At 49.4% G+C, this 21,326-nt stretch overlaps 10 protein-coding genes across 10 annotated transcripts; 9 read left to right on the top strand and 1 right to left on the bottom strand.

Moving 5' to 3' along the window:
* Positions 1–626: 626 nt before the first annotated feature.
* Positions 627–1,867, top strand: gpdA (glyceraldehyde 3-phosphate dehydrogenase GpdA; the record flags this gene model as incomplete). Its single annotated transcript, XM_057227445.1, has 5 exons — positions 627–674; positions 725–738; positions 804–867; positions 925–1,612; positions 1,668–1,867. 5 exons carry the CDS (start codon positions 627–629, stop codon positions 1,865–1,867), a joined length of 1,014 nt encoding a protein of 337 aa, XP_057091461.1.
* Positions 1,868–3,238: 1,371 nt separating this feature from the next.
* hdaA (histone deacetylase hdaA) lies at positions 3,239–6,283 on the top strand (the record flags this gene model as incomplete). Its single annotated transcript, XM_057227444.1, has 15 exons — positions 3,239–3,857; positions 3,918–4,206; positions 4,259–4,272; positions 4,328–4,466; positions 4,517–4,629; positions 4,680–4,807; positions 4,861–5,068; positions 5,119–5,230; positions 5,285–5,332; positions 5,382–5,445; positions 5,496–5,588; positions 5,646–5,731; positions 5,788–5,867; positions 5,921–6,027; positions 6,089–6,283. The coding sequence occupies 15 exons, from the start codon at positions 3,239–3,241 to the stop codon at positions 6,281–6,283; spliced, it is 2,295 nt and encodes a 764-aa protein (XP_057091460.1).
* A 1,159-nt stretch (positions 6,284–7,442) lies between these two features.
* Positions 7,443–7,916, top strand: N7447_003168 (putative BYS1 domain protein; the record flags this gene model as incomplete). The annotated part of the gene is made up of 1 exon (XM_057227443.1): positions 7,443–7,916. The coding sequence occupies one exon, from the start codon at positions 7,443–7,445 to the stop codon at positions 7,914–7,916; it is 474 nt and encodes a 157-aa protein (XP_057091459.1).
* A 472-nt stretch (positions 7,917–8,388) lies between these two features.
* On the top strand, positions 8,389–11,968 carry N7447_003167 (uncharacterized protein; the record flags this gene model as incomplete). Its single annotated transcript, XM_057227442.1, has 2 exons — positions 8,389–8,811; positions 8,879–11,968. The coding sequence occupies 2 exons, from the start codon at positions 8,389–8,391 to the stop codon at positions 11,966–11,968; spliced, it is 3,513 nt and encodes a 1,170-aa protein (XP_057091458.1).
* Positions 11,969–12,259: 291 nt separating this feature from the next.
* N7447_003166 (cleavage and polyadenylation specificity factor subunit 5) lies at positions 12,260–13,281 on the top strand (the record flags this gene model as incomplete). Its single annotated transcript, XM_057227441.1, has 4 exons — positions 12,260–12,297; positions 12,368–12,619; positions 12,676–12,923; positions 12,986–13,281. The coding sequence occupies 4 exons, from the start codon at positions 12,260–12,262 to the stop codon at positions 13,279–13,281; spliced, it is 834 nt and encodes a 277-aa protein (XP_057091457.1).
* Positions 13,282–14,220: 939 nt separating this feature from the next.
* Positions 14,221–15,278, top strand: N7447_003165 (lipase family protein; the record flags this gene model as incomplete). Its single annotated transcript, XM_057227440.1, has 4 exons — positions 14,221–14,302; positions 14,361–14,526; positions 14,588–14,924; positions 14,979–15,278. The coding sequence occupies 4 exons, from the start codon at positions 14,221–14,223 to the stop codon at positions 15,276–15,278; spliced, it is 885 nt and encodes a 294-aa protein (XP_057091456.1).
* Positions 15,279–15,723: 445 nt separating this feature from the next.
* N7447_003164 (DUF3431 domain-containing protein) lies at positions 15,724–16,868 on the top strand (the record flags this gene model as incomplete). Its single annotated transcript, XM_057227439.1, has 3 exons — positions 15,724–16,094; positions 16,159–16,601; positions 16,660–16,868. 3 exons carry the CDS (start codon positions 15,724–15,726, stop codon positions 16,866–16,868), a joined length of 1,023 nt encoding a protein of 340 aa, XP_057091455.1.
* A 360-nt stretch (positions 16,869–17,228) lies between these two features.
* Positions 17,229–18,047, top strand: N7447_003163 (putative dephospho-CoA kinase; the record flags this gene model as incomplete). Its single annotated transcript, XM_057227438.1, has 1 exon — positions 17,229–18,047. One exon carries the CDS (start codon positions 17,229–17,231, stop codon positions 18,045–18,047), a length of 819 nt encoding a protein of 272 aa, XP_057091454.1.
* A 1,410-nt stretch (positions 18,048–19,457) lies between these two features.
* On the bottom strand, positions 19,458–20,235 carry N7447_003162 (uncharacterized protein; the record flags this gene model as incomplete). The annotated part of the gene is made up of 3 exons (XM_057227437.1): positions 19,458–19,718; positions 19,769–20,113; positions 20,167–20,235. The coding sequence occupies 3 exons, from the start codon at positions 20,233–20,235 to the stop codon at positions 19,458–19,460; spliced, it is 675 nt and encodes a 224-aa protein (XP_057091453.1).
* A 268-nt stretch (positions 20,236–20,503) lies between these two features.
* Positions 20,504–21,294, top strand: N7447_003161 (zinc-finger domain-containing protein; the record flags this gene model as incomplete). Its single annotated transcript, XM_057227436.1, has 3 exons — positions 20,504–20,848; positions 20,935–21,102; positions 21,166–21,294. 3 exons carry the CDS (start codon positions 20,504–20,506, stop codon positions 21,292–21,294), a joined length of 642 nt encoding a protein of 213 aa, XP_057091452.1.
* Between the last annotated feature and the right edge of the window lie 32 nt (positions 21,295–21,326).

The following is a 21,326-nucleotide window of genomic DNA, read 5'->3' as shown; positions in this document are numbered from 1 at the left end:
TGGAGAGTTTCCTGTCTGTACTAGTACATATTTTTGCCCCCCGAGTATCATCCGTTGCCCCTCCAAAACAGACGGCGTCATAGCTGTCTCAACCACCTCGGGATACTCTTCAGTTTTGTACCTAATATTATCGTGATCATCTCCTTGTAGCCGAGTAGGCTCCGAATAGGCAAAATATTCAAGAGAAAAGCTCCGAAGAGTAGTTAAGAACCCGAAGAGCAGTTGAATTGCTGCATTCCTATTGGTAGACGGGAGCTACCGAGGGGCAGCGTAGGGCCCCAATATCGTGACTCTTCCTGCTTTGCCCGGTGTATGAAACCGGAAATGCGTTGCTGGGCAGAGACAAGCGGCAACAGTCGGGAAATCTAGTTCTGTCCGATCTGCCAGAAGGGGGGAAGCCGCCAGAGCCCAAAAGTCCCCGTCCGTCTGTTCGGTGAGGGGTGATCTGTCCATTGCGTCAGTCATCCATTCATTAATCCTCCCCCTCCCCCAGATCTTTTTTTTCTTCTTCTCTTCTCTCTCCATCCCACTTCCTCTTTCTTCAATTACTTCACTATTACAGTAAGTTCCATTCCCTTTCTAATATACAGGCATCTGGAGCTAATACCTTCTAGTAAACCGCAATCATGGTTGTCCAAGTCGGTATCAACGGTTTCGGTCGTATTGGCCGCATTGTAAGTGCTCTTCATCTCACTCTCGGTTTCACATTCTAACAACATCATAGGTCTTCCGCAATGCGTAAGTTGCACAGAAAAAGAAAGAAGAAAAAAAAAACAACCGAGCATCCTAACTCATACTTATAGTATCAACAACCCTGACGTCGAGGTTGTCGCTGTCAACGACCCCTTCATTGAGACTCACTACGCTGTATGTTCCAATCGGCCAGTTCTATAACCTGATATTAACCTCTTATCTGGGGAATAGGCCTACATGCTCAAGTATGACTCCACCCACGGTCAGTTCAAGGGCGATATCGAGCACGTCGATGACGGTCTCATCGTCAACGGCAAGAAGGTCACCTTCTTCGCTGAGCGCGACCCCGCTGCCATCCCCTGGGGTAAGGCCGGTGCCGAATACATTGTTGAGTCCACCGGTGTCTTCACCACCCAGGAGAAGGCTTCCCTCCACTTGAAGGGTGGTGCCAAGAAGGTCGTCATCTCCGCTCCCTCCGCCGATGCCCCCATGTTCGTCATGGGTGTCAACAACAAGTCTTACACCAAGGATGTCAATGTCCTCTCCAACGCCTCTTGCACCACCAACTGCTTGGCCCCTCTCGCCAAGGTCATCAACGACAACTTCGGCATCGTCGAGGGTCTCATGACCACCGTCCACTCCTACACTGCCACCCAGAAGACCGTCGATGCTCCTTCCAACAAGGACTGGCGTGGTGGCCGTACTGCGGCCCAGAACATTATCCCCTCCTCCACCGGTGCCGCCAAGGCTGTCGGTAAGGTTATCCCCGAGCTCAACGGCAAGCTCACCGGTATGGCCATGCGTGTCCCCACCGCCAACGTCTCCGTTGTCGATCTTACCTGCCGCATCGAGAAGGGTGCCACCTACGAGGAGATCAAGGCCGTCATCAAGGCCGCTTCCGAGAACGGCGAGCTGAAGGGTGAGTTACCTTTTCTTATTCACATTGTAATACATATGATATTAACAACTTTTAGGTATCCTCGGCTACACTGAGGACCAGGTTGTCTCCACCGATCTTAACGGTGATGACCGCTCCTCCATCTTCGATGCCAAGGCCGGTATCGCCCTTAACGCCAACTTCATCAAGCTTGTCTCCTGGTACGACAACGAGTGGGGTTATTCCCGCCGTGTTGTTGACCTCATCTCCTACATTGCCGGTGTGGATAGCCAGTAGGAATCAGGACGGCGTCCTGGGGTCAGAAGTGTTCTCTAAGGTGACGGGTTCCTTGTCGAACAGCCTACCGTTATGGGTGAATGAGGGCCCAGCCTTGTAGACAAAAACAAGATGATAATGTCATTTAATGAAACGAAATATTTCCAATTCATTCTTCTTGGATTTGTTGTAAGCTGTAGTATATAGTATATGCTCTTGGCTGGGTTGATTTTATAGACTAATCAATCTATTAATTCTAAAGCATTTTTGCATCCTGTGAGTGAAAAACTAGTAAGGGTATGTGCTTTAGTCTCACAAAAGAACTACATATCCCCGGGGACACGGACCTGCATAAGTAGGTACATAATATGTTAACTATACATGGAAAAGTTGGTTGGGTTGGTAGGAATTGTCCTTTGTTTCGGATTCTACCCTGCGGTCAACGATTATCATTCTGGCTATACATTGAGAACAAAAGGTATCCAAATATATATATATAAAAGACATCTAGAAGCGTCGTAGTAGTTATCCGAAATGTAACGTTCCGAGGTCTTAATATAATTCGAGCTAACTACATGTGTGTAAAGGTCTAGACCGTTAAGTACAGAGGCCGCATAAGCGGTCGACTGTTCTTGTAGATATCATTAAACACCACCTAAGGCTAAGTTGATAGATGATTTACAAGTTATTTGAGATTGAAAATCAAACAATTCATCTTTCTGCTGCCCAAGGTTGGAAACATAAATGATAAGCCCTCTAAACCGTGGAGGTGGATAAGTCAGCACATACTAAATGGCTACCGCCAATTATAACGCGTCACGCCAATCCATTCCTAGCAGCGGTCAGTTTGGCGGTGAACGGAATAATGACTGACATTAAGAAAGACTGGCCCAAAAGGGATCCAACATGCACATTGATCCATTCCCATTGTCACTCGGTAGACTTGGTTACTTTGTTATTGATTTCTACCCACTACATCAAGGTCTGCAATTGCATTTCTTTCTGAAAATCATTTATTTGAAGTTCACTCTTGCTTTATTACACGGCAAGTGAATTGCAGTGTCAGTCCAATCTACGGCAGGAGACGATTGTATACCGTTCCGTATGCTTGCACAGATCACACTTTCAAACATTCCTCCAGTCTGCGGTAAACATCAAAGCATTGGCCAACAACTGGAACATTTGACCGATTGATCTATTATACATTTTACTGTGCAAGGTGCTTTCAACGGCGTGAACCAGAAGCATCAAGCGAATCACTATTAGTTTGGTATCAAGCTCCAAGATTGCCACACAAGCTCAACACTTCTTTTGTGGTAGTTCTCGGTAATGAGCTAATAAGAGCCAAGCTTGAATCCAATTAAAGGGCTTTCCGTGGCTTCCCCTTTCATGATGGACGAGGACGAGGATACAGTTATGGGTGATTCCCATAATCTCTCTACCCTGACTACAAACCCATCTTTCACTCAAGTCCCCCTTCCCACACATCTCAGCAATCATCCCACCCCAAATATTGCTCCGTCTTCCATCCCTCAACCGGGTCCCACATCCCTTTCACCCGGCTCTGAGCAATCTCAACCTCGGGAGACTATTGTCTCCACTGGAATGGCCCCTCCTGAACGCTTGACCAAGACAAGTGACAGTGATAGCTCCGTCGCCGAACAGTTAAAACGTGATAGCTTAGTTGAGCCTGACTCAGACTGGTCTGACGACGAAGTCATGGCTAAGGCGGGTCTTCCGCTGGCGTCGCTTGCCACAGGACTTTGTTATGATCATCGCATGCGTTACCACTGTGAGGTTCGTCCACAGAGTGACGTTCATCCAGAGGACCCACGACGCATCTACTACATCTACAAGGAGCTATGTCGCGCCGGTCTTGTTGACGACCCAGAATCGTCTCGACCCTTGGCACCCAAAACCTTGCAACGGATCCACGCTCGCAATGCAACCGAGGAGGAAGTAACTCTCATCCATAATGATGCCCACTATGCATTTGTTCGAAGCACAACAGGTATGTCTTCACATCCACCGGAAGAGCTGGCTATGATAGATTCGCTGACTGGATAAATAGATATGCCTAACGAGGTGCTTATTCAACTGGAGAAAGATCGCGACTCCATCTATTTCAACAATCTGACCTTCGCTTCGGCCATTTTGTCTACTGGAGGCGCAATCGAGACATGCTTGGCCGTCGCCCAGCGTCAGGTCAGAAATGCCATAGCCGTCATTCGCCCACCCGGTCACCATGCCGAGGATGATGCTGCGATGGGATTCTGTCTATTTAACAATGTGTCTGTGGCAGCACGTGTTTGTCAAAATAGACTAGGAGACGCATGCCGGAAGATCATGATTCTTGACTGGTCAGTACCCCACATCACCGTTTGACCATGCGCCAATACTGACTTGTACTAGGGATGTTCACCATGGTACGCTTAATTCCTAGCGTAGCTTTTGAAAATAATTCAAGCTCACATATCATAGGCAACGGCATCCAGAAAGCATTCTACGATGACCCTAATGTTCTTTACATCTCCATGCATGTCTATCAGGACGGTCGCTTCTACCCTGGAGGCCCCGCCGGAGACTGGGATCAGTGTGGCTCAGGCGCTGGAGTCGGAAAGTGAGTGTGTCTTCAAGCATGCGAAATGATCAAAGTCTCACGCTTCTTAGAAATGTCAATATTCCATGGCCCGACCAGGGTATGGGCGATGGCGACTACATGTTCGCCTTCCAGGAAGTGGTGATGCCCATCGCCCAAGAATTCGATCCCGACTTGGTGATTAGTGAGTATACCCCCTATTTTCCTCAAGTATAGAGTTATTGACCATAATAGTCGCTGCTGGGTTTGATGCTGCCGCTGGTGACGTTCTGGGTGGCTGCTTTGTATCGCCAGCTTGTTATGCCCAAATGACCCACATGCTCATGACTTTGGCCAATGGAAAGGTCGCTGTCTGCTTAGAGGTAGGTGGATTGCATCTCTAGATTGTTGCTTGCTTGATCTGACCTCGAAACAGGGTGGATACAACTTCAAGTCTATCTCGAAGTCGGCTCTGGCTGTGACCAAGACCCTTATGGGGGAGCCCCCGGACCGTTTGTTGAGCAGCTCTCCCACAGACTCTGCGGTTGCAGCAGTCCGCCGGGTGAGGAGCATTCAATCCCAGTATTGGAATCATTTGTACCCCAAGACATCTGACCACCCGGTCTTTGCGAATCGTCTTCACGGTAAGAATTATAGATCTTCTCCTAATCAGCAGAGCTGATGAATCTTCTAGATGTCCTCCGCGTTTACCAATCAAATCAGCTGTATGAAAGCTGCAAGCTCACCCCATTGCACATCTATCGAACTGCCATTTCCAAATCATTTGACAAACAAGTTCTGGCAAGGTAAGTTGCACCACTGAATCTCGATATTTGAATCTGAGACTCATCGTCTGGCAGCACAAACTACCACCAACGTGTGCCGCTTATTGTCATCTTCCACGATCCGTAAGTGTTTCGATAATGAACCGAAAAACGTATAGTTGACAGTATCTAGGCCTGAGATTGTGGGACAGCCTCATCCTGTAACCAATAAATTGGAAGCGCACAATGTTTGGATGGTATGTGATCTAAGATGATTGATTGAGATTGTCTCCTAACATAACGAAAGGCTGATTCGCTCACGGAATATGTTAAATGGATCGTGGGCAAGGGCTACGCTGTGATTGATGTCAACGTTCCCAAGCACGTATCTCGGGAAGCGGTAAGTATAGCTGTGAATACTTTTGTACAGGCCATCAACTAATTCGAGTGGGTTTAGGCTGCCGGTCAATACAAGGGTGATGACGAGGACCGCCCGTCTGCCACCGAAGAACTTGCCGGATACTTGTGGGACAATTACATTGAGTGAGCTATAGCCGGCCAAGACTATTGGGTATCATTGATCTGACAAGTTATCAAAGTGCGAACCAGGCAACCGAAATTTTCCTGCTCGGCGTCGGCAACGCTTTCTTAGGCGTGTCGAACTTGTTGATGAACAGAGGTACGTTCCGACCTAGGTATCAGGCCCATGTAATTTGCTAATAACTGAGATAGAAAATCTTTACAAGCGTGTCAGCGGCGTGGTCTCCTTCGTGTCTGAGAACGCACTCCGCGCGGTCGCATCTCACACGCAGACTTGGCTATCGAAGTGGTATCGTGAGGTAAGCCACCTACAAATATTATTTGTGATATCTTTTACTCACCCGATCCTTTTCATTTTAGAACTCTCTTGTGTTTGTTTCAAACTCCCATGGTGTGTGGAATGACAAAGATCGAAAGCCTCTTTCCAAGCGCTATGGACAGGTGGTTCGTTCCCCGAAATCGAATCTGAACGAGATGCTTGACGAGCATAAGGAGGAAGTGTACAAGTGGATCTCCGAGCGTGCGGACCGGGAGGAATCCGATGAAGATTCTTGATTCCCTCGCTGATTGAGGACCGGTGAATCCGTAGGATTTCCAAGGTTATGTGCATGGAGTTATGCGGTCTATTATCGAAGAATTGTCTTCCCATACCCTAGTAATGACATGAAACTATCTTGCCAGTTACATATTTGCTTATATTTGCTTAATCGTGAGGAATTCCCCCGCAGATAAAAATAGGTCAGGGAACATAGTAACATCTCTCTGTCTTCGATCTTTGTCGGTTCTAATACATTGTGAACCGCCACCTGGGAAGAAAAATGTCAAGATGTCAGGTGCGAGACCCTGGGGCCCTCTGGAAGAGTGATATCAGCACCGTTTTTGGAATTTGAGACTTGAGACATTTGAGACTTCACTGCTATGACACACCACCAACCATACTTCGAGGTTTTAGTGGTACATGACAAAGAAACGAGTATGGGCTATCTTTTCCGGTGACTCTACAAAGTAGATACATGTACATCGTATAATGACTGTCCCAGTGTGGCGTTGATCTGCATACCGTCCCTGGGATGTAACGATGTCTCACTTTTTACCCCAGAAAGTCCTGGCGTGGCACAACACGACTCTAATCGCTTCCATAGTTATGCAAGAAAAAAAACCTTGTTTCGTCTCTTTCTATTCATACTTGGCATGCATGATCGGAAATATTATGTTAATCCATGGCTGCTCTCGCCTAGGAGCGAGAACATCCAATGATCGGGCCGGCTCTGAGACATCGTATTCTTTTTGCTACATCCAAGGTCTCTTTTTCTTTCTCGTATCTCCACTGACTTCAACCTTGGAAAACTCTTTGGCTTTGCGATGCGGGGATTTTATCAAATCCTACAAACCATTCCTACTCCATTCCTCTCCCGGTCCTGTGACGGATGGCCTGACCGCTGCCCGAGTGGTTAGAACTTCAATAGGTTGATTCGGGATGAAATGTCTTGGATTTGGTGAGAAAACTACCATACTTTCCAATGGCAATCCTTCTTTGGAAACCAAGTCTATACTTGGATCAAAGGGAGACTAGGTATAGGCTAAAAATTCGACGTTCAACCTACCAGCAGGGAAACTATATAAGGGGCCTCGAATCCCACCCAAGAGAGGTATTCTCACCAATTCAAACCGACTTTATTAATTGATCTCAAAGCAACACAGTCTGCTTACCAGAATGCACTTCTCTACTGCAGTTATTGCCTCCGTTGCCGCTCTGGCACCACTTGCCAGCGCCGTTGGCAACGCTGTTGTGACCAACCACTGCAAGTTCCCAGTCTACCTGTGGTCTGTTGGTGGCAGTGTTGGCCCCAAGCAAACCATCCCAGCGGGTGGTAGCTACAGCGAAGTACTGCATCACGACAGTGCCTCCGGTGGCATCTCGCTGAAGATCACCACCGTCGACAACGGCCTGTACAACGGCAGTCCCCAAACCAACTTTGCCTATACCCTCGACCCTGGCACAGTCTGGTATGACCTGTCTGATGTCTTCGGCGACCCATTTTCCGGCAAGTCGATTGTCGTGCGGCCCACAGATACGACTTGCTCGAACATCTGCTGGGCGCAGGGTGTCAACCCCGGTGGCAGCCAGACCAAGAACTGCAACTCGGACACCAACATCAACCTGAACCTCTGTGCAGCCAAGTGCTAAGCGCCCGGCTCTATGTGTGATAGTTTGCTATGATAGGGGCAATGTCCGTTAACACATGTGGTTTAACTAGCCGAGCTGCGGGGAAGAGCCTTGACGTGGACCAGCTAGAACTTCTAACTGTATGTACCTAATATGATAATGGGAAAGATGTTATATGTGTACAGTTCAATTCTTGTAGACACGAGTCTGCCTTGTACAGAGCCTTGTATAGTAATACGCCACCAGGAGTTGATAAGGCGCTTATTAGGGCTGCGAGAACCTATCACCGCCTCAAAGCATCTGGGCAGTATTTCCACCAGGACCGGGGATCAACATCAGTCCCTCAGTTGACTTTACAACATCCCTCTGGTCTATAATCCCACATATATATTCACAAACATATATAACCCGCATCTCATTCTTGGGCTCCCTGGAATTCCTAAGTGCATTGACCTTATCAGTCACGTCATTGGCCTCTCCCTTTGGCAACTGAATGCCTCCAAGGTCCCTACCAGCACACCTGTGTCACGGTCTCATTCGCAGCTCAACCCGCCCTTATCCCGATTTGCTGTCACGCATCACTGTGCCCAGTCCTCGTTCTTTACGGCTCGTACCTTTACCGATTCTCTCTTCCCTGCATTGGACCCGCTCATCTTCCTCTCACTTCACCGCCACACCCAAAATCATGACTCAAATCGAGCGTATCACAGAGAACCTGGAGAAACCGGAGCTTGACGATCGCTCTTACCGAGTCATCCGCTTGCCTAACAAGCTTGAGGCTCTCCTAGTCCATGACCCGGACACTGATAAGGCCAGTGCTGCCGTGAATGTCAATGTGGGCAATTTCTCCGATGAAGACGATATGCCAGGAATGGCTCATGCAGTAGAGCATTTGCTGTTCATGGGCACAAAAAAGGTAAAACGAACAATTCATCATCGTCTGCCCAGTCGAGGTCAATGCTAACCGGATCTCTGTTATTTAGTACCCGAAGGAAAATGCATACAACCAGTACCTAGCATCTCACTCCGGTTCGTCCAATGCCTACACAGCCGCCACCGAAACGAACTACTTCTTCGAAGTGTCCGCCACGGGTGACTCTAGTGCCCCGAAAACTAGTGGGGAGAGCACCCCTGCCGAGACGAATGATAACAATGGCGTCGTGTCGAATGGGAATGGCTTAGATGGAAAGTCGCCACTCTATGGCGCATTGGATCGGTTTGCCCAGTTCTTTGTCGCTCCACTCTTCCTAGAGTCAACCCTAGAACGGGAGCTGCAGGCGGTGGATTCGGAAAATAAAAAGAACCTTCAAAGTGACCTGTGGCGTTTGATGCAACTGAACAAGTCGCTTTCAAACCCTAAACATCCCTACAGCCATTTCTCGACTGGTAACCTGCAGACGCTGAAAGAAGATCCACAGAAACGTGGTCTGGAAGTCCGCAGTGAGTTCATTCGGTTCTACGAGAAGCACTACTCAGCCAACCGGGCGAAGTTGGTCGTCCTGGGGCGGGAGTCTCTGGACACGCTGGAACAGTGGGTCTCCGAGCTCTTTTCTGATGTCGAGAACAAGAACCTTGCTCAGAACCGTTGGGACGATGTTCAGCCCTTCACTGAGGAGGATATGTGCACCCAGGTGTTCGTGAAGCCGGTCATGGATACTCGATCCATGGATATGTACTTCCCCTTCATTGATGAGGAGGATTTGCATGACACCCAGCCTAGCCGGTATATCAGCCATCTGATTGGCCATGAGGGCCCGGGCAGTGTGCTTTCTTACCTCAAGGCCAAGGGGTGGGCCAATGGCCTGTCTGCAGGTGCCATGCCTGTCTGTGCCGGGTCGGCATTTTTCACTATTTCAGTGCGCCTGACCCCCGAAGGTCTGAAGCAATACCAGGAAGTCGCAAACGTCGTCTTCGAGTATATCGCTATGATCAAGCAACGCGAGCCCGAGCAATGGATCTTCGACGAGATGAAGAACCTTGCCGAGGTCGATTTCCGGTTCAAGCAGAAGACCCCGGCTAGTCGGTTCACCAGCCGTTTGAGCAGCGTTATGCAAAAGTCACTGCCTAGTGAATGGCTGCTGAGCGGGTCTTTGTTGAGACGATTTGACTCTGACCTGATCAAGAAGGCGCTAAGCTATCTGCGGGCTGACAACTTCCGCCTTGTCGTTGTGTCCCAGGAGTTCCCTGGTACATGGGATCAGAAGGAGAAGTGGTATGGTACCGAATACAAGGTCGAGAAGATCCCACAGGAGTTCTTGGGCGGTCTTCAGCAGGCTCTAGATTCGACTGAGGCTACCCGCACTTCCAACGTGCACATGCCCCACAAGAACGAATTTGTGCCGACCAGACTCTCGGTGGAAAAGAAGGAGGTTGTCGAGCCAGCCAACACCCCTAAGCTGATTCGCCATGACAACCGGGTGCGCCTGTGGTTCAAGAAGGATGACCGTTTCTGGGTGCCTAAGGCTACTGTCGAGGTAACGCTCCGCAATCCTTTGGTGTGGGCTACACCCGCCAATCTCATCAAAACAAAGCTGTACAGCGAGTTGGTACGAGATTCGCTAGATGAATATTCCTACGACGCCGAGCTTGCTGGATTGGACTATCATCTCTCGGCAAACATTTTGGGCTTAGATATTTCTGTGAGCGGATACAACGACAAAATGTCTGCTCTTTTGGATAAAGTACTCAATACCATGCGTGGGCTGGTGGTCAACCAGGATCGGTTCGACATAATCAAAGAGCGCTTGACGCGGGCATTCCGCAACGCCGAGTACCAGCAGCCTTACTACCAGGTCGGAGATTATACTCGCTATCTCCTTGCCGAGCGCAGCTGGGTCAACGAGCAGTATCTTGAGGAGCTGGAGCATGTTGAGTGCGCCGATGTGGTCAACTTCTTCCCCCAGTTGCTTGAGCAGACCCACATCGAAGTCCTGGCCCACGGAAACCTGTACAAGGAGGATGCCCTGCGTATGACGGACTCCATTGAGAAGATTTTGGGTGGCCGTCCTCTACCTCCATCGCAGTGGTACTTGCGCCGCAACATGACCTTGCCGCCCGGTGCCAACTATGTTTACCCCCGATCGCTTAAGGACCCGGCCAACGTCAACCACTGCATTGAGTACTACCTATATATTGGGCTCTTCTCCGATGACGTTCTGCGGTCGAAGCTCCAGCTGTTTGCGCAGCTGACTGATGAGCCTGCATTCGACCAGCTGCGCAGCAAGGAACAGCTCGGATATGTGGTGTGGAGTGGCGCACGCTACAACGCCACCACCCTGGGCTACCGGGTCATTATCCAAAGTGAGCGCACCGCACAATATCTCGAATCGCGCATTGAGACATTCCTCCGCGAGTTCGGCCCCACCCTCGAGAAGATGCCCGAAGAAGAATTCGAGGGTCACAAGCGGAGTGTCGTGAACAAGCGCCTGGAGAAACTCAAGAACCTAGGCTCTGAGACTGGCCGATACTGGTCGCATGTCGGATCTGAGTACTTTGATTTCTTGCAGCACGAGACCGACGCGGCCAATGTGCGCACCTTGACCAAGGCGGATCTCGTTGCCTTCTATCAACAATACATCGACCCCTCTTCGCCAACGCGGGCTAAGCTCGCCATCCACATGAACGCCCAGTCAGGTGCGCAGGTTGAGGCACCCAAACCAGCCGAGCAGAGAACACGCCTTATCGAAGTAGTCTCCCAGCATCTCGCAGCCGCTGATATCAACGTGAATTCTGCCCGCTTCACAGCGGCATTCGATGAGGTTGAAACGACAGTAGTGGACAAGTCTCAGATTATCTTTGTTGTGAAGAACTTCCTGGCGACTGAGGCAGGCCTGTCACAGCAGAAAATTGAGCCAGTCCTTGAGACACTGGATGAGAAACTTGGTTCCCAGTTAAAGGAGCTGGGTCTTGGCTCTAGCAGTGACATCCAGGGTGCGGCTAATGGCAACGGCGAGGCTCAAAAAGCTGTTGTTATCACCGACGTGCCGACCTTCAAGGCACGTTTGCCTGTTAGCACTGGCCCCGTTCCTGTGACGGATTTGAGCGAATATGAGGATTTTGATGCCAAGCTATAAATGGTATACATGGGGAATAGGTTTGGTGTTGGGCTGGATGGTTGCATGAATGGGAGAGTCGAGGTGTTTGTCAATTGATATAGTTCACTTCCAGAGATGGACAATAATCGAATAAAATACATTCAGATCAGTTCTCTTACAGTGGCTCTATAGTGTTGGTATAGTAGATGCCTCTTATGTTGTTTAGATATCAAATTTGGGAAGGCGGTCAACGCTGATAAGCGATAAGTGACATCGGAGCTTGGGGAGCTCTTGTCCTTTTCGACCACAACAGCAAATCGCTCCATCAAAATGGCTACTACGAGGGATGCCCCTGTTAGCGGTGTTCCGTAAGTACCCGAGATATTCGATTCAACATTGCAGTTTTCGAATGCTACAACCTGACACGATGACTTCTAGGCCCATTGTCCCGAAGGACTTCACTGCGCAGCAGCCGGAGACTGTCCGCCTGTACCCCCTTTCGAACTATACCTTCGGCACCAAGGAGACACAGCCAGAAGAGGACCCTTCGGTTCTAGCACGGCTGAAGCGCCTAGAAGAGCACTATGGCCTGCATGGAATGCGACGGACCTGTGAGGGAATCCTGGTGTGTCACGAGCACAACCATCCACACGTGCTGATGCTGCAGATTGCCAATGCGTTCTTTAAGCTGTATGCTCTCCTGCTTTAGTTGTGTATATTCAAAATTCACTGCTAATAGTCCTCAGGCCCGGCGATTATCTGCACCACGAAGACGACGAGATTGAAGGTTTTAAGAAACGGCTGAATGAGCGCCTCGCACCTGTGGGATCTCAGTTCTCCGGCGAAGGTGTTAATGATGACTGGGAAATTAGCGACACACTTGCGCAATGGTGGCGACCCAACTTCGAGACTTTCATGTACCCGTTCCTCCCTGGACATGTCACGCGTCCCAAGGAATGCAAGAAGTTGTACTTCATTCGCCTCCCGAAGAAGAGTAAGTTCTACCCCATTATGTCTTCCGATGAACACTGCTTACGTACGAGCCACTTGCTACAGAGGTTCTCTCGGTCCCAAAGAACATGAAACTTCTCGCCGTGCCGCTGTTCGAGCTGTATGATAATACTGCGCGCTATGGCCCTCAACTTTCTGCAATTCCCCACCTTCTATCGCGATACAACTTTGAAATGGTTGATGAGAACGACAACATTGTTGCAGTGACTCCTGGCACCCCGTTGCCTCCTGGTGTCACTCTCACCCCCAGAGTTCTGATTGACGGCGATAACACAAATGACGGACAGGACACTGGTATGACTGGCGTTGAGGAGGGAATGAAGATTGAATCTCACCAGTAGTGGGGATTGCAAGAACAATGAACACTAACTAAGCCTACTTTGGGCCAGAGCACCGCGTGTCCCCGGGGGCCAAGGTTCCTTTGCTAGTAGCGATGATGAACAAGATACGGTTCTGACTGGCGAGGATGGGAATTCGCCAATGGGATGTTTTTCGAGAGAGCAGAAAACGGAAAAAACAAAAGTCCCATTGAAACACAACCAGTCAAATCAATTTTACGCTTCTTATGACAATATGGAGTACGGAGTACATGTTAAATATCCCGTCTATTGTAGTCATCCTATTCGATCACGGGTCGAAGTGGCTGGGATTTTATGGACATTTAATATGTGAGCTGTGAGATAAGATTGTCGAATAACAACTGAGCAGTTGGGGCGCCAAGTTAGCAAAGCAGAAACCAATCAACAACCAACCAACAATCATCCAACCCTGCAAGCTACTTTTACCCGACCTGCAAAGTGCCCAAAGTATTCATCTTCACGGAAATTATATCGTATGGAGCAATAATCGTCGGGCGGGATGAAACCCGTGGGCTCCTGCACTACAAGACACAATTAAGCGCCCATCACAGCCCTAACCTCACCCTGGATGGAATAACTCCACCATTTAATATGTAGCTCATCATCCATTCATCCGATGTTTCTGCAGGGTTACATTCCTGGTGATGTACTCGACAGGTGCTTACATTCCATGTCGATCTCACCGGAGTCCCATCGGTCACGCGTGAAATAAGAACGGAGATAGAGCTGAGTCCGGCAAACAATTTATTCTACAAAAGAATGGGGGCTATACCCCGCTCTAGTTAATATGTCCCGCTTGGTAAAAGGGCTTGGGAGCTATACGGACTCGCCGAGGATACATAAGAGAGCCATGTCTGCATGGCTATCTCTAGGTGTGTGCATACTCGTTGAGACAGCTTTACTCCGAAAGCGATCTTCATAATGCTTCTTCTTGGTCGGCTTTGGGGCACCGCTGCTCTTGCAGTGTTGACAGTTGCTGCTCCTTCTCGTTCTGTTCCTCGAGGTATGGATATACGTTTTGTCTTTTGTTCCTGCCCTCCAGTGACTGATGCAAGCAACAGATGTGTCGGCTGATTTGCTTGGCCAATTGACCCTATACTCTCAGTGGGCTGGGGCGTCATACTGCACGAACAATAACAACTCAACCGGCGATGCGCTATCTTGCGAGGAAGGCAACTGTCCATTAGTGGAAGCCGCGGACACAACCACTCTATATGAGTTTGATAAGTACGAAACCAACTTCCACAGACATTCGGGGACTGTTCGCTTATATAGTGACACCTATCAGGAAAATCAGCTATGGCGATGTCGCCGGCTTCCTTGCGGTCGACAAAACAAACAAGCTGCTCGTCGTCTCGTTCCGAGGTAGTCGCACATTAAGTACCTGGATCGCGAACATCGACTTTGGCTTGAACGACGACACTGGTATATGCAGCGACTGTAAAGTCCACGGCGGGTTCTGGGACTCCTGGGAGACTGTCGCGGACGATCTGACATCCAAGATCCAAGCCGCACAGACAACCTACCCTGGCTATACTCTCATCATGACAGGCCACAGCTTTGGCGCAGCTATTGCTACGGTGGGAGGTACTGTGCTTCGAAATGCAGGATTCACACCCAAGGTGGTAAGTTTCATATTTTAAAGATCCTTGATATCAGCGTATACTCACAGACGATAGTATTCCTACGCCTCACCACGGGTGGGCAATGAGGCTCTTGCTCAATATATGACGGATCAAGGCAGTCTCTGGCGAATCACGCATACAGCTGACCTGGTGCCTAAGTTGCCACCTGCGTTCGCTGGATTTAGCCACTCCAGTCCCGAGTACTGGATTACTAGTGCTGACGAGGCGACAGTGACTTCGTCTGATATTGATGTCATTGTAGGTGTGGGCTCGAAGGCTGGAAATGCGGGAACGTCGAAGGCTGATACTGAGGCACATAATTGGTACTTGGGACATATTGATGCATGCCAATAGGGAGGTGAATATATAGCATGTCCAGGTGGGACAGCCAGTATATGCGATGTATATATTTTGGTTAGACGAATTCGACATATAACACATCAGTAAATTAACGTGTTAACATATATACTTCTAATTATTATACAAATAAGCTTGATTTCATATATTTCAGCTGTTATAGCTGTTATAATTAGAAGTTCGGAGCTGTCAAGTGTAGAGCCATAGAGCTTGGCTTTTTGTGGAGAACTCCAACTTGCGACACGTTAACCTCCAGATGTCTCCAACACGATTTATGACCTACGCAGTACTACATGAATAGCATCTGATTAGTATCAAAGTATATTCTATTCTCTTCCCCAGATTTCTCGAGCTCCCCCCCGGAGCCTCGATTTCCCGTTAATCGTCCACTTCTCCTCCCCTCAATGACTTGACCACCCGGGCAGACTGCCCTCCATCCAACATGTTGTTCGCTCCTAGTGGGCCACAAGGCCCCCGACGTCGCAGTCGGATGAAGGCTATCTTCCTTACCATCTTCATCGTCATCGCTCTATACCTCTTATTCTTTTCAACAACCGCAAAGTCCCCCGTGAAGGTGAAGACCGAAGCAGGTAGCTATGCGCAGAAACATGGATCGGCGAAACAAACAGGCGAGCTGGCTCGTCCGGTACCGAGAGAAAAGAATATGATTGTCGCCAGTATGAAAAGTGATGACACGTCATGGCTTTCAGAATACTTCCCCGACTGGACGAAAAGTATCTACGTGGTGGATGACAAGCACGCGCCGTTGACGGTGACCCGCAACAAGGGCCGGGAGTCAATGGTCTATTTGACGTGAGTCCGACACTGAATGTGTGTTACCCTGCGTACCTCATACTGACTCGAACTGTTAAACTAGATACATCATTGACAATTACGATAACCTACCGGAAACGATGCTCTTCATTCACTCGAAACGCTACCAATGGCATAACGACGACCCGTACTACGACGGTATCCCACCGCTCCAGAACTTCCAGATCCCATACCTACAAGAGCAAGGGTACGTCAACCTACGATGTGTTTGGACCCTCGGATGTCCGGCAGAAATCCGTCCTCTCACCGATGAGCACCGCGGCGACGTACACGCCGGCGAGTACTTCAAACATGGATTCATGGCGCTATTCCCTGGGGTCCCAATCCCGGAGGAGGTAGGCGTGTCGTGCTGCGCGCAGTTTGGTGTGTCCCGCGCTAAAGCGCTGGAACGGCCACGCAGTGACTACGAGCGCTTCCGCACCTGGCTAATGGAAACGCCGCTAGACGATGATTTGAGTGGACGAATTATGGAATATTCATGGCATAGTACGTGGTTCTCTTGTAACCCTCTCGGTACCGATCGAAAGCTAACATTTTTCTCCAGTGATATTTGGAAAGGACCCTGTGCATTGCCCCAATGCGCAGGAATGTTACTGCAAAGTGTTTGGACTGTGCGATCTGACCTGCCCATGGGAAGGTGGCTGTGATGACCGCTATTCCCTGCCACCATTCTCCTCGCTGCCCAAGGGGTGGCCGAAGATTGGATGGAAGGGCCAAGCACAAGACACTTCACACGGATTGCCGGAAACTTGAATTCGGTGATGGATTGAAAAAAAAAAAAGTCAGCCATATAAGCCGACCCCCTTTTTCACTACCTTAGGCACTATACGTATATGCGCTCTCAAATTGCAGTGCTCTAGGTTGCATCTCTATAAGCGAGGATATCGGTCGCAACGAGACTGCTAAGGGTGTTCCCGGAAGATACAATCGAATATATAGCAAATTAGTTTTGGAAGCAAATTCGAGAATCTAGAGAATAATCTCTCAATGCACTCCGTACCTGCTTTGATGTATAACATCAGTGACGTACATGGAACATTCCTGCAGAGCCGAGGCTAATTGCCTCCCCGCATTCTGCAACTTGGACTTTTCAACTGTCACTCTCTCGCCAAAATGTTGATCATCGGGCTTACAGGCTCAATAGCAACGGGCAAGTCAACTGTCTCATCTATCCTCTCTACACCACCCTATTCCCTCCCAATAATCGACGCCGATCTCCTCGCCCGCAAAGTCGTTGAACCCGGCACTGCAGGCTACAAAGCAATCGTCAACTACTTCGGTCCCAGCACACCAGATCTACTATTGGAAGATGCACCCACGAATCCGAACGGAAAGCCACTGAACCGACCGGCGCTAGGGCGACGTGTCTTTGGCAGCACGGAAGAGCGCAAACGCGACCGACAAGTCCTCAACGGCATCGTCCACCCCGCTGTCCGGTGGGAAATCTACAAAGCCCTGATCTACCACTACCTGCGTGGCCAATGGGCGGTGGTTCTAGATGTACCGCTTCTCTTTGAGAGTGGGATGGATCTCATCTGCGGAACGGTGATTGTGGTCGGGGTTCACGATCCTGAAATCCAAATGGCGCGGTTGCGCGCCCGTGATGCACACCTTACAGCTGAGGACGCGGAGAACCGGGTCCGGAGTCAAGGCGATGTACGGACGAAAGCGACGCAGGCAGAGTTCCGGGGGACAAAGACGGGGCGCGGAGTGGTAGTTTGGAATGATGCCGACAAGGCAGAGCTGGAGGTTGCTGTCCAGGAAGCTATGACTAGTATTGCAGCATCGAGTCCAAGGTGGTGGGCGTGGACATTGTTGGTTGCACCGCCGGTTGGGGTTGGAGTTGCTACTTGGAATTTGATTGTGAATTTCGCGACGCAGAAGGGGTGGGAGAAGAAGAAGAAGAAACAGGAGGAGAAGTCGAAGCTTTGAGCTTTTTCATCTTTACTTTTTCGAGAAGAGCCAGTCGCTACTTGTGTATCTCTATGTAGTGCCATTTGCCGCGGCTTTACGCTTTAATCCAGAGTCCCCTTAGACTCGGGGTCCTTAACAGAGCTTAGGATCTAGTATATACAAACAATGTACATTGATGTTGTATGGAGTTAGCTAGAGATTGTCCTAATCTACATATGCTAAATGCCCTATACAAACAATCCAATCGACCTTTCCAAGTCCTTATTACAATATCTATGTGACCCCAATCATATACTAGCCAACGAAGACTATGTAGAGGACTAGGGTAAGTGAACTACATCATCACATAGTCCTGAAGATACTAATACTGGGCTGTGTTTTAGGTCCGCCGTAAGGACCTGCTGCCAGAAACATTGATAGCATACAGTCTGCTTTGGGATTAGGATGAGGTTTGTACTATACCACAAAAGAAATAACCATGGTATAACTAGTGCCTAGAGACTAATGTTTGATTTAGGACAACAGCAATTACATTATAAACGGTTGGTGACCAGAGAGCTCCAACAAGAGCTTTTATCCCACACTCGAAGTCTATGCGAGGAAAAGTCGTCGCCCAAACATCCAACTCCATGACCGAACTGAAGGTCCATGACGGCTACGCGGACAAGATGCACTCCCAGGAAGAGAGCCCTAGACATACGTTCAATTATTTAACTACAATATTCCTATCTTAGCTCTTAGCTTTCTTAAATATTCAGTCTTCTCATCTCACATCTCATCATGCATCTAGACGTCTCCGTAGACCTCTTCCGACAGTATATCTTCACAGAGATGTGTCAGGTAGATAGTTCCCAGTAACTAGTTCTGATTACATTTCTTAATATTTATTTACTTGGTGTGTAGTGGGCAAGGACAAGTTAGCTACATGTATACAGTGAAGGATGTGATTAAACACCCCATGTATTTCGTGGGATCTGCCAATGACTGCTGAGCCCCAAGAGCTCAGTCAATGAATTTATTCAATGCTTTCCACGATAACTCCTAAATTGATGTGTGTGGACCTACACCTGGACCTCAACAACTTGTGAAAAGAGTCCCTTTGTATGGTAACCTCCCACGTACCTTCCTAGAGTGGCCACCTGTCTTGCACCCTATGTCCCATGCCACACGCCCATTTCGTACTGTTCATATGATGGAAGGTGCTAATTAGACGTGTACTTGCAAACTGTTGAGATTCCGAACTCACTACGTTGCTTATATACTTGTATAGTGGACACAAAAGTAACTAGACTAGGTCAAGGATTATAGTAATCTAAGCACCACGATACCGAGAAAAGAAAATTGAGTGATTGAACCCCAAGACACCATACATGCTATGCTAAAACGCCAATCAAAACATTCGAGGATATATCGTGGAAGATCATCCGTTTAGTAGCTCTTGCGCTTCTTCTTCTTCTTGTCAGAGGACGGAGCTCCCAACAAAGACCCCCGGCCAGACCCAGAGATACTAGTGAGTTCAGACAGCTTTGTCGGTCGTGTGTTTCCTTTGGCTTTGGCTTCTTCCCTGAGTCTGGCTTTTTCAATCATTTTGGCGACCTCTTGTGGATTCGACGGGTTGATTATGTCGTCCTCGTAATCATCCTCACCATCACCCTCGTCATTGCCCTCCTTGCTTGATGTAATTTGTGGCTAAGAGGGATGAGTACAAAACATCCAGTCTGAGAGAGGGAAATACTGACCTTGCGCTCTTTGCGCTTGAAATTGCCATACGCCCGCCGTCCACCGGAGTAGGTATCGTCATCTGCATCCAACGAGTCTGCCGCCAATACCATAGGCTGCTGAGTGGACTGGGGCGTCGCAGGGACGTTCAAGACCCAATGTGTCTCACCCGCCTCTGCAGCTGCTCGTGCGACAGCTTGTTGTCGCTTTTCTTCCTCGGCAGCAAGTGCAGCCGCGATCGCATCCATATCTGAGGTGCGAGGGCTTTCGGCCTCGGTGGAAAGACGAGGGCGCTTGGAATTGTGCGAGCTGGCATCAGAAGATGGACTTTGAGGTTCTTTCGCAGCTGCAGCACGTCGCATAAACTGGGATATGGCGTTAGTTGCATGGCTGTTAATCAGGAAACTGTCATTCATACCTTCATGGTCAATAGATTTGACGACATGGTCTTCTCGGGCTTTCCAGCCGGGGAAGAAGAGCCAGCCATGGTGAGTTGAAGGGTAAAATATCGAGAGATATCAAATCCAATTCAAAAACAAGAGCAAAGATGTTAAACCACTTTACTTGCGAAACGCAAATTAAAATGATGTGGCAGAAAATCCAAGTGCAGGGTGGAGCTATCTCGAACCAGCAAGCGGTGAGCATCCACCAAACCACACCTCACGGATTATTCAGTGCCGACTTGCACTTAGTCCCTTGCCAACGCTCTTTTTGTCCTCCGTCATAACCAACCACCCCGGGGAAATTTGCCCAGTATGATGTCCTGTGGCCGCAGAATTGCGACCTTTGCGTCGGTCCGCCCGCGCTTCGTTGTCCGCGCATACTCCTCAACCGTGCCCCGTCTGAACGAGAACCCTATCCAAGCCAACGACCCGACCCCGCGGAAGCCCACGGCGAATGTCTCTGCAACCAATGCCGTGCCTACCGAGGAGTTTGGACGTCAGCGTAATGACAGTACTCTCCAGGAGGCCCCTGAGGTTGGCGAACGCATCCGGAGCATGCAGGCCCCGAACCGCGCTACCACCTGGGCCGCCAGCCAGCAGCCGCGCGAGAAGGCCATGGTTGGACCTCGCTTTGAGCAGACAATTATGGAGACCCAGGTGCGAATCCACTGAACATAGCAGTGCTTATGCAATTGTTGTTGGCAATGCATAGCAAGGTCGAAGACTAACTTACTACCCTTTAGCCGCAACCATATGCCGCTATCGAGCTCATTCACAGGCAGCCCGTCCGCTGGACAAAGTCCAAGGTTGTCAGCTGCGATGGTGGCGGTGGTCCTCTCGGCCACCCCAAGGTCTTCATCAACACTGACAAGCCCGAAATCGCTACCTGCGGATACTGCGGTGTTCCTTTTGTATGTCCATTCATACCCGCCGTCCTCCCGGCTACCATTGGATCCTTGCTAACATCCCCCTAGGCCCAGGAGCAGCACCGCGCTTACCTGAAGTCCCTGCCCGCCACCAGCTACCCCCTCGAGCCCACCGGTGACGCTGTCGAGGTGAACGAGTCCCAGCGTGTGACAGAGGGTGGCTTGGAACAGCGATAGACGGCTAGCATGAGATTTCCTTTATCGGCGTT

The sequence above is a fragment of the Penicillium robsamsonii genome (assembly GCF_028829455.1).
Source record: "Penicillium robsamsonii strain IBT 29466 chromosome Unknown utg000001l_segment0_segment0, whole genome shotgun sequence".
NCBI lineage: Eukaryota > Fungi > Ascomycota > Eurotiomycetes > Eurotiales > Aspergillaceae > Penicillium > Penicillium robsamsonii.
Note: the sequence above shows the minus strand (reverse complement) of the source record. Positions and strands in the feature narration are given on the sequence as shown.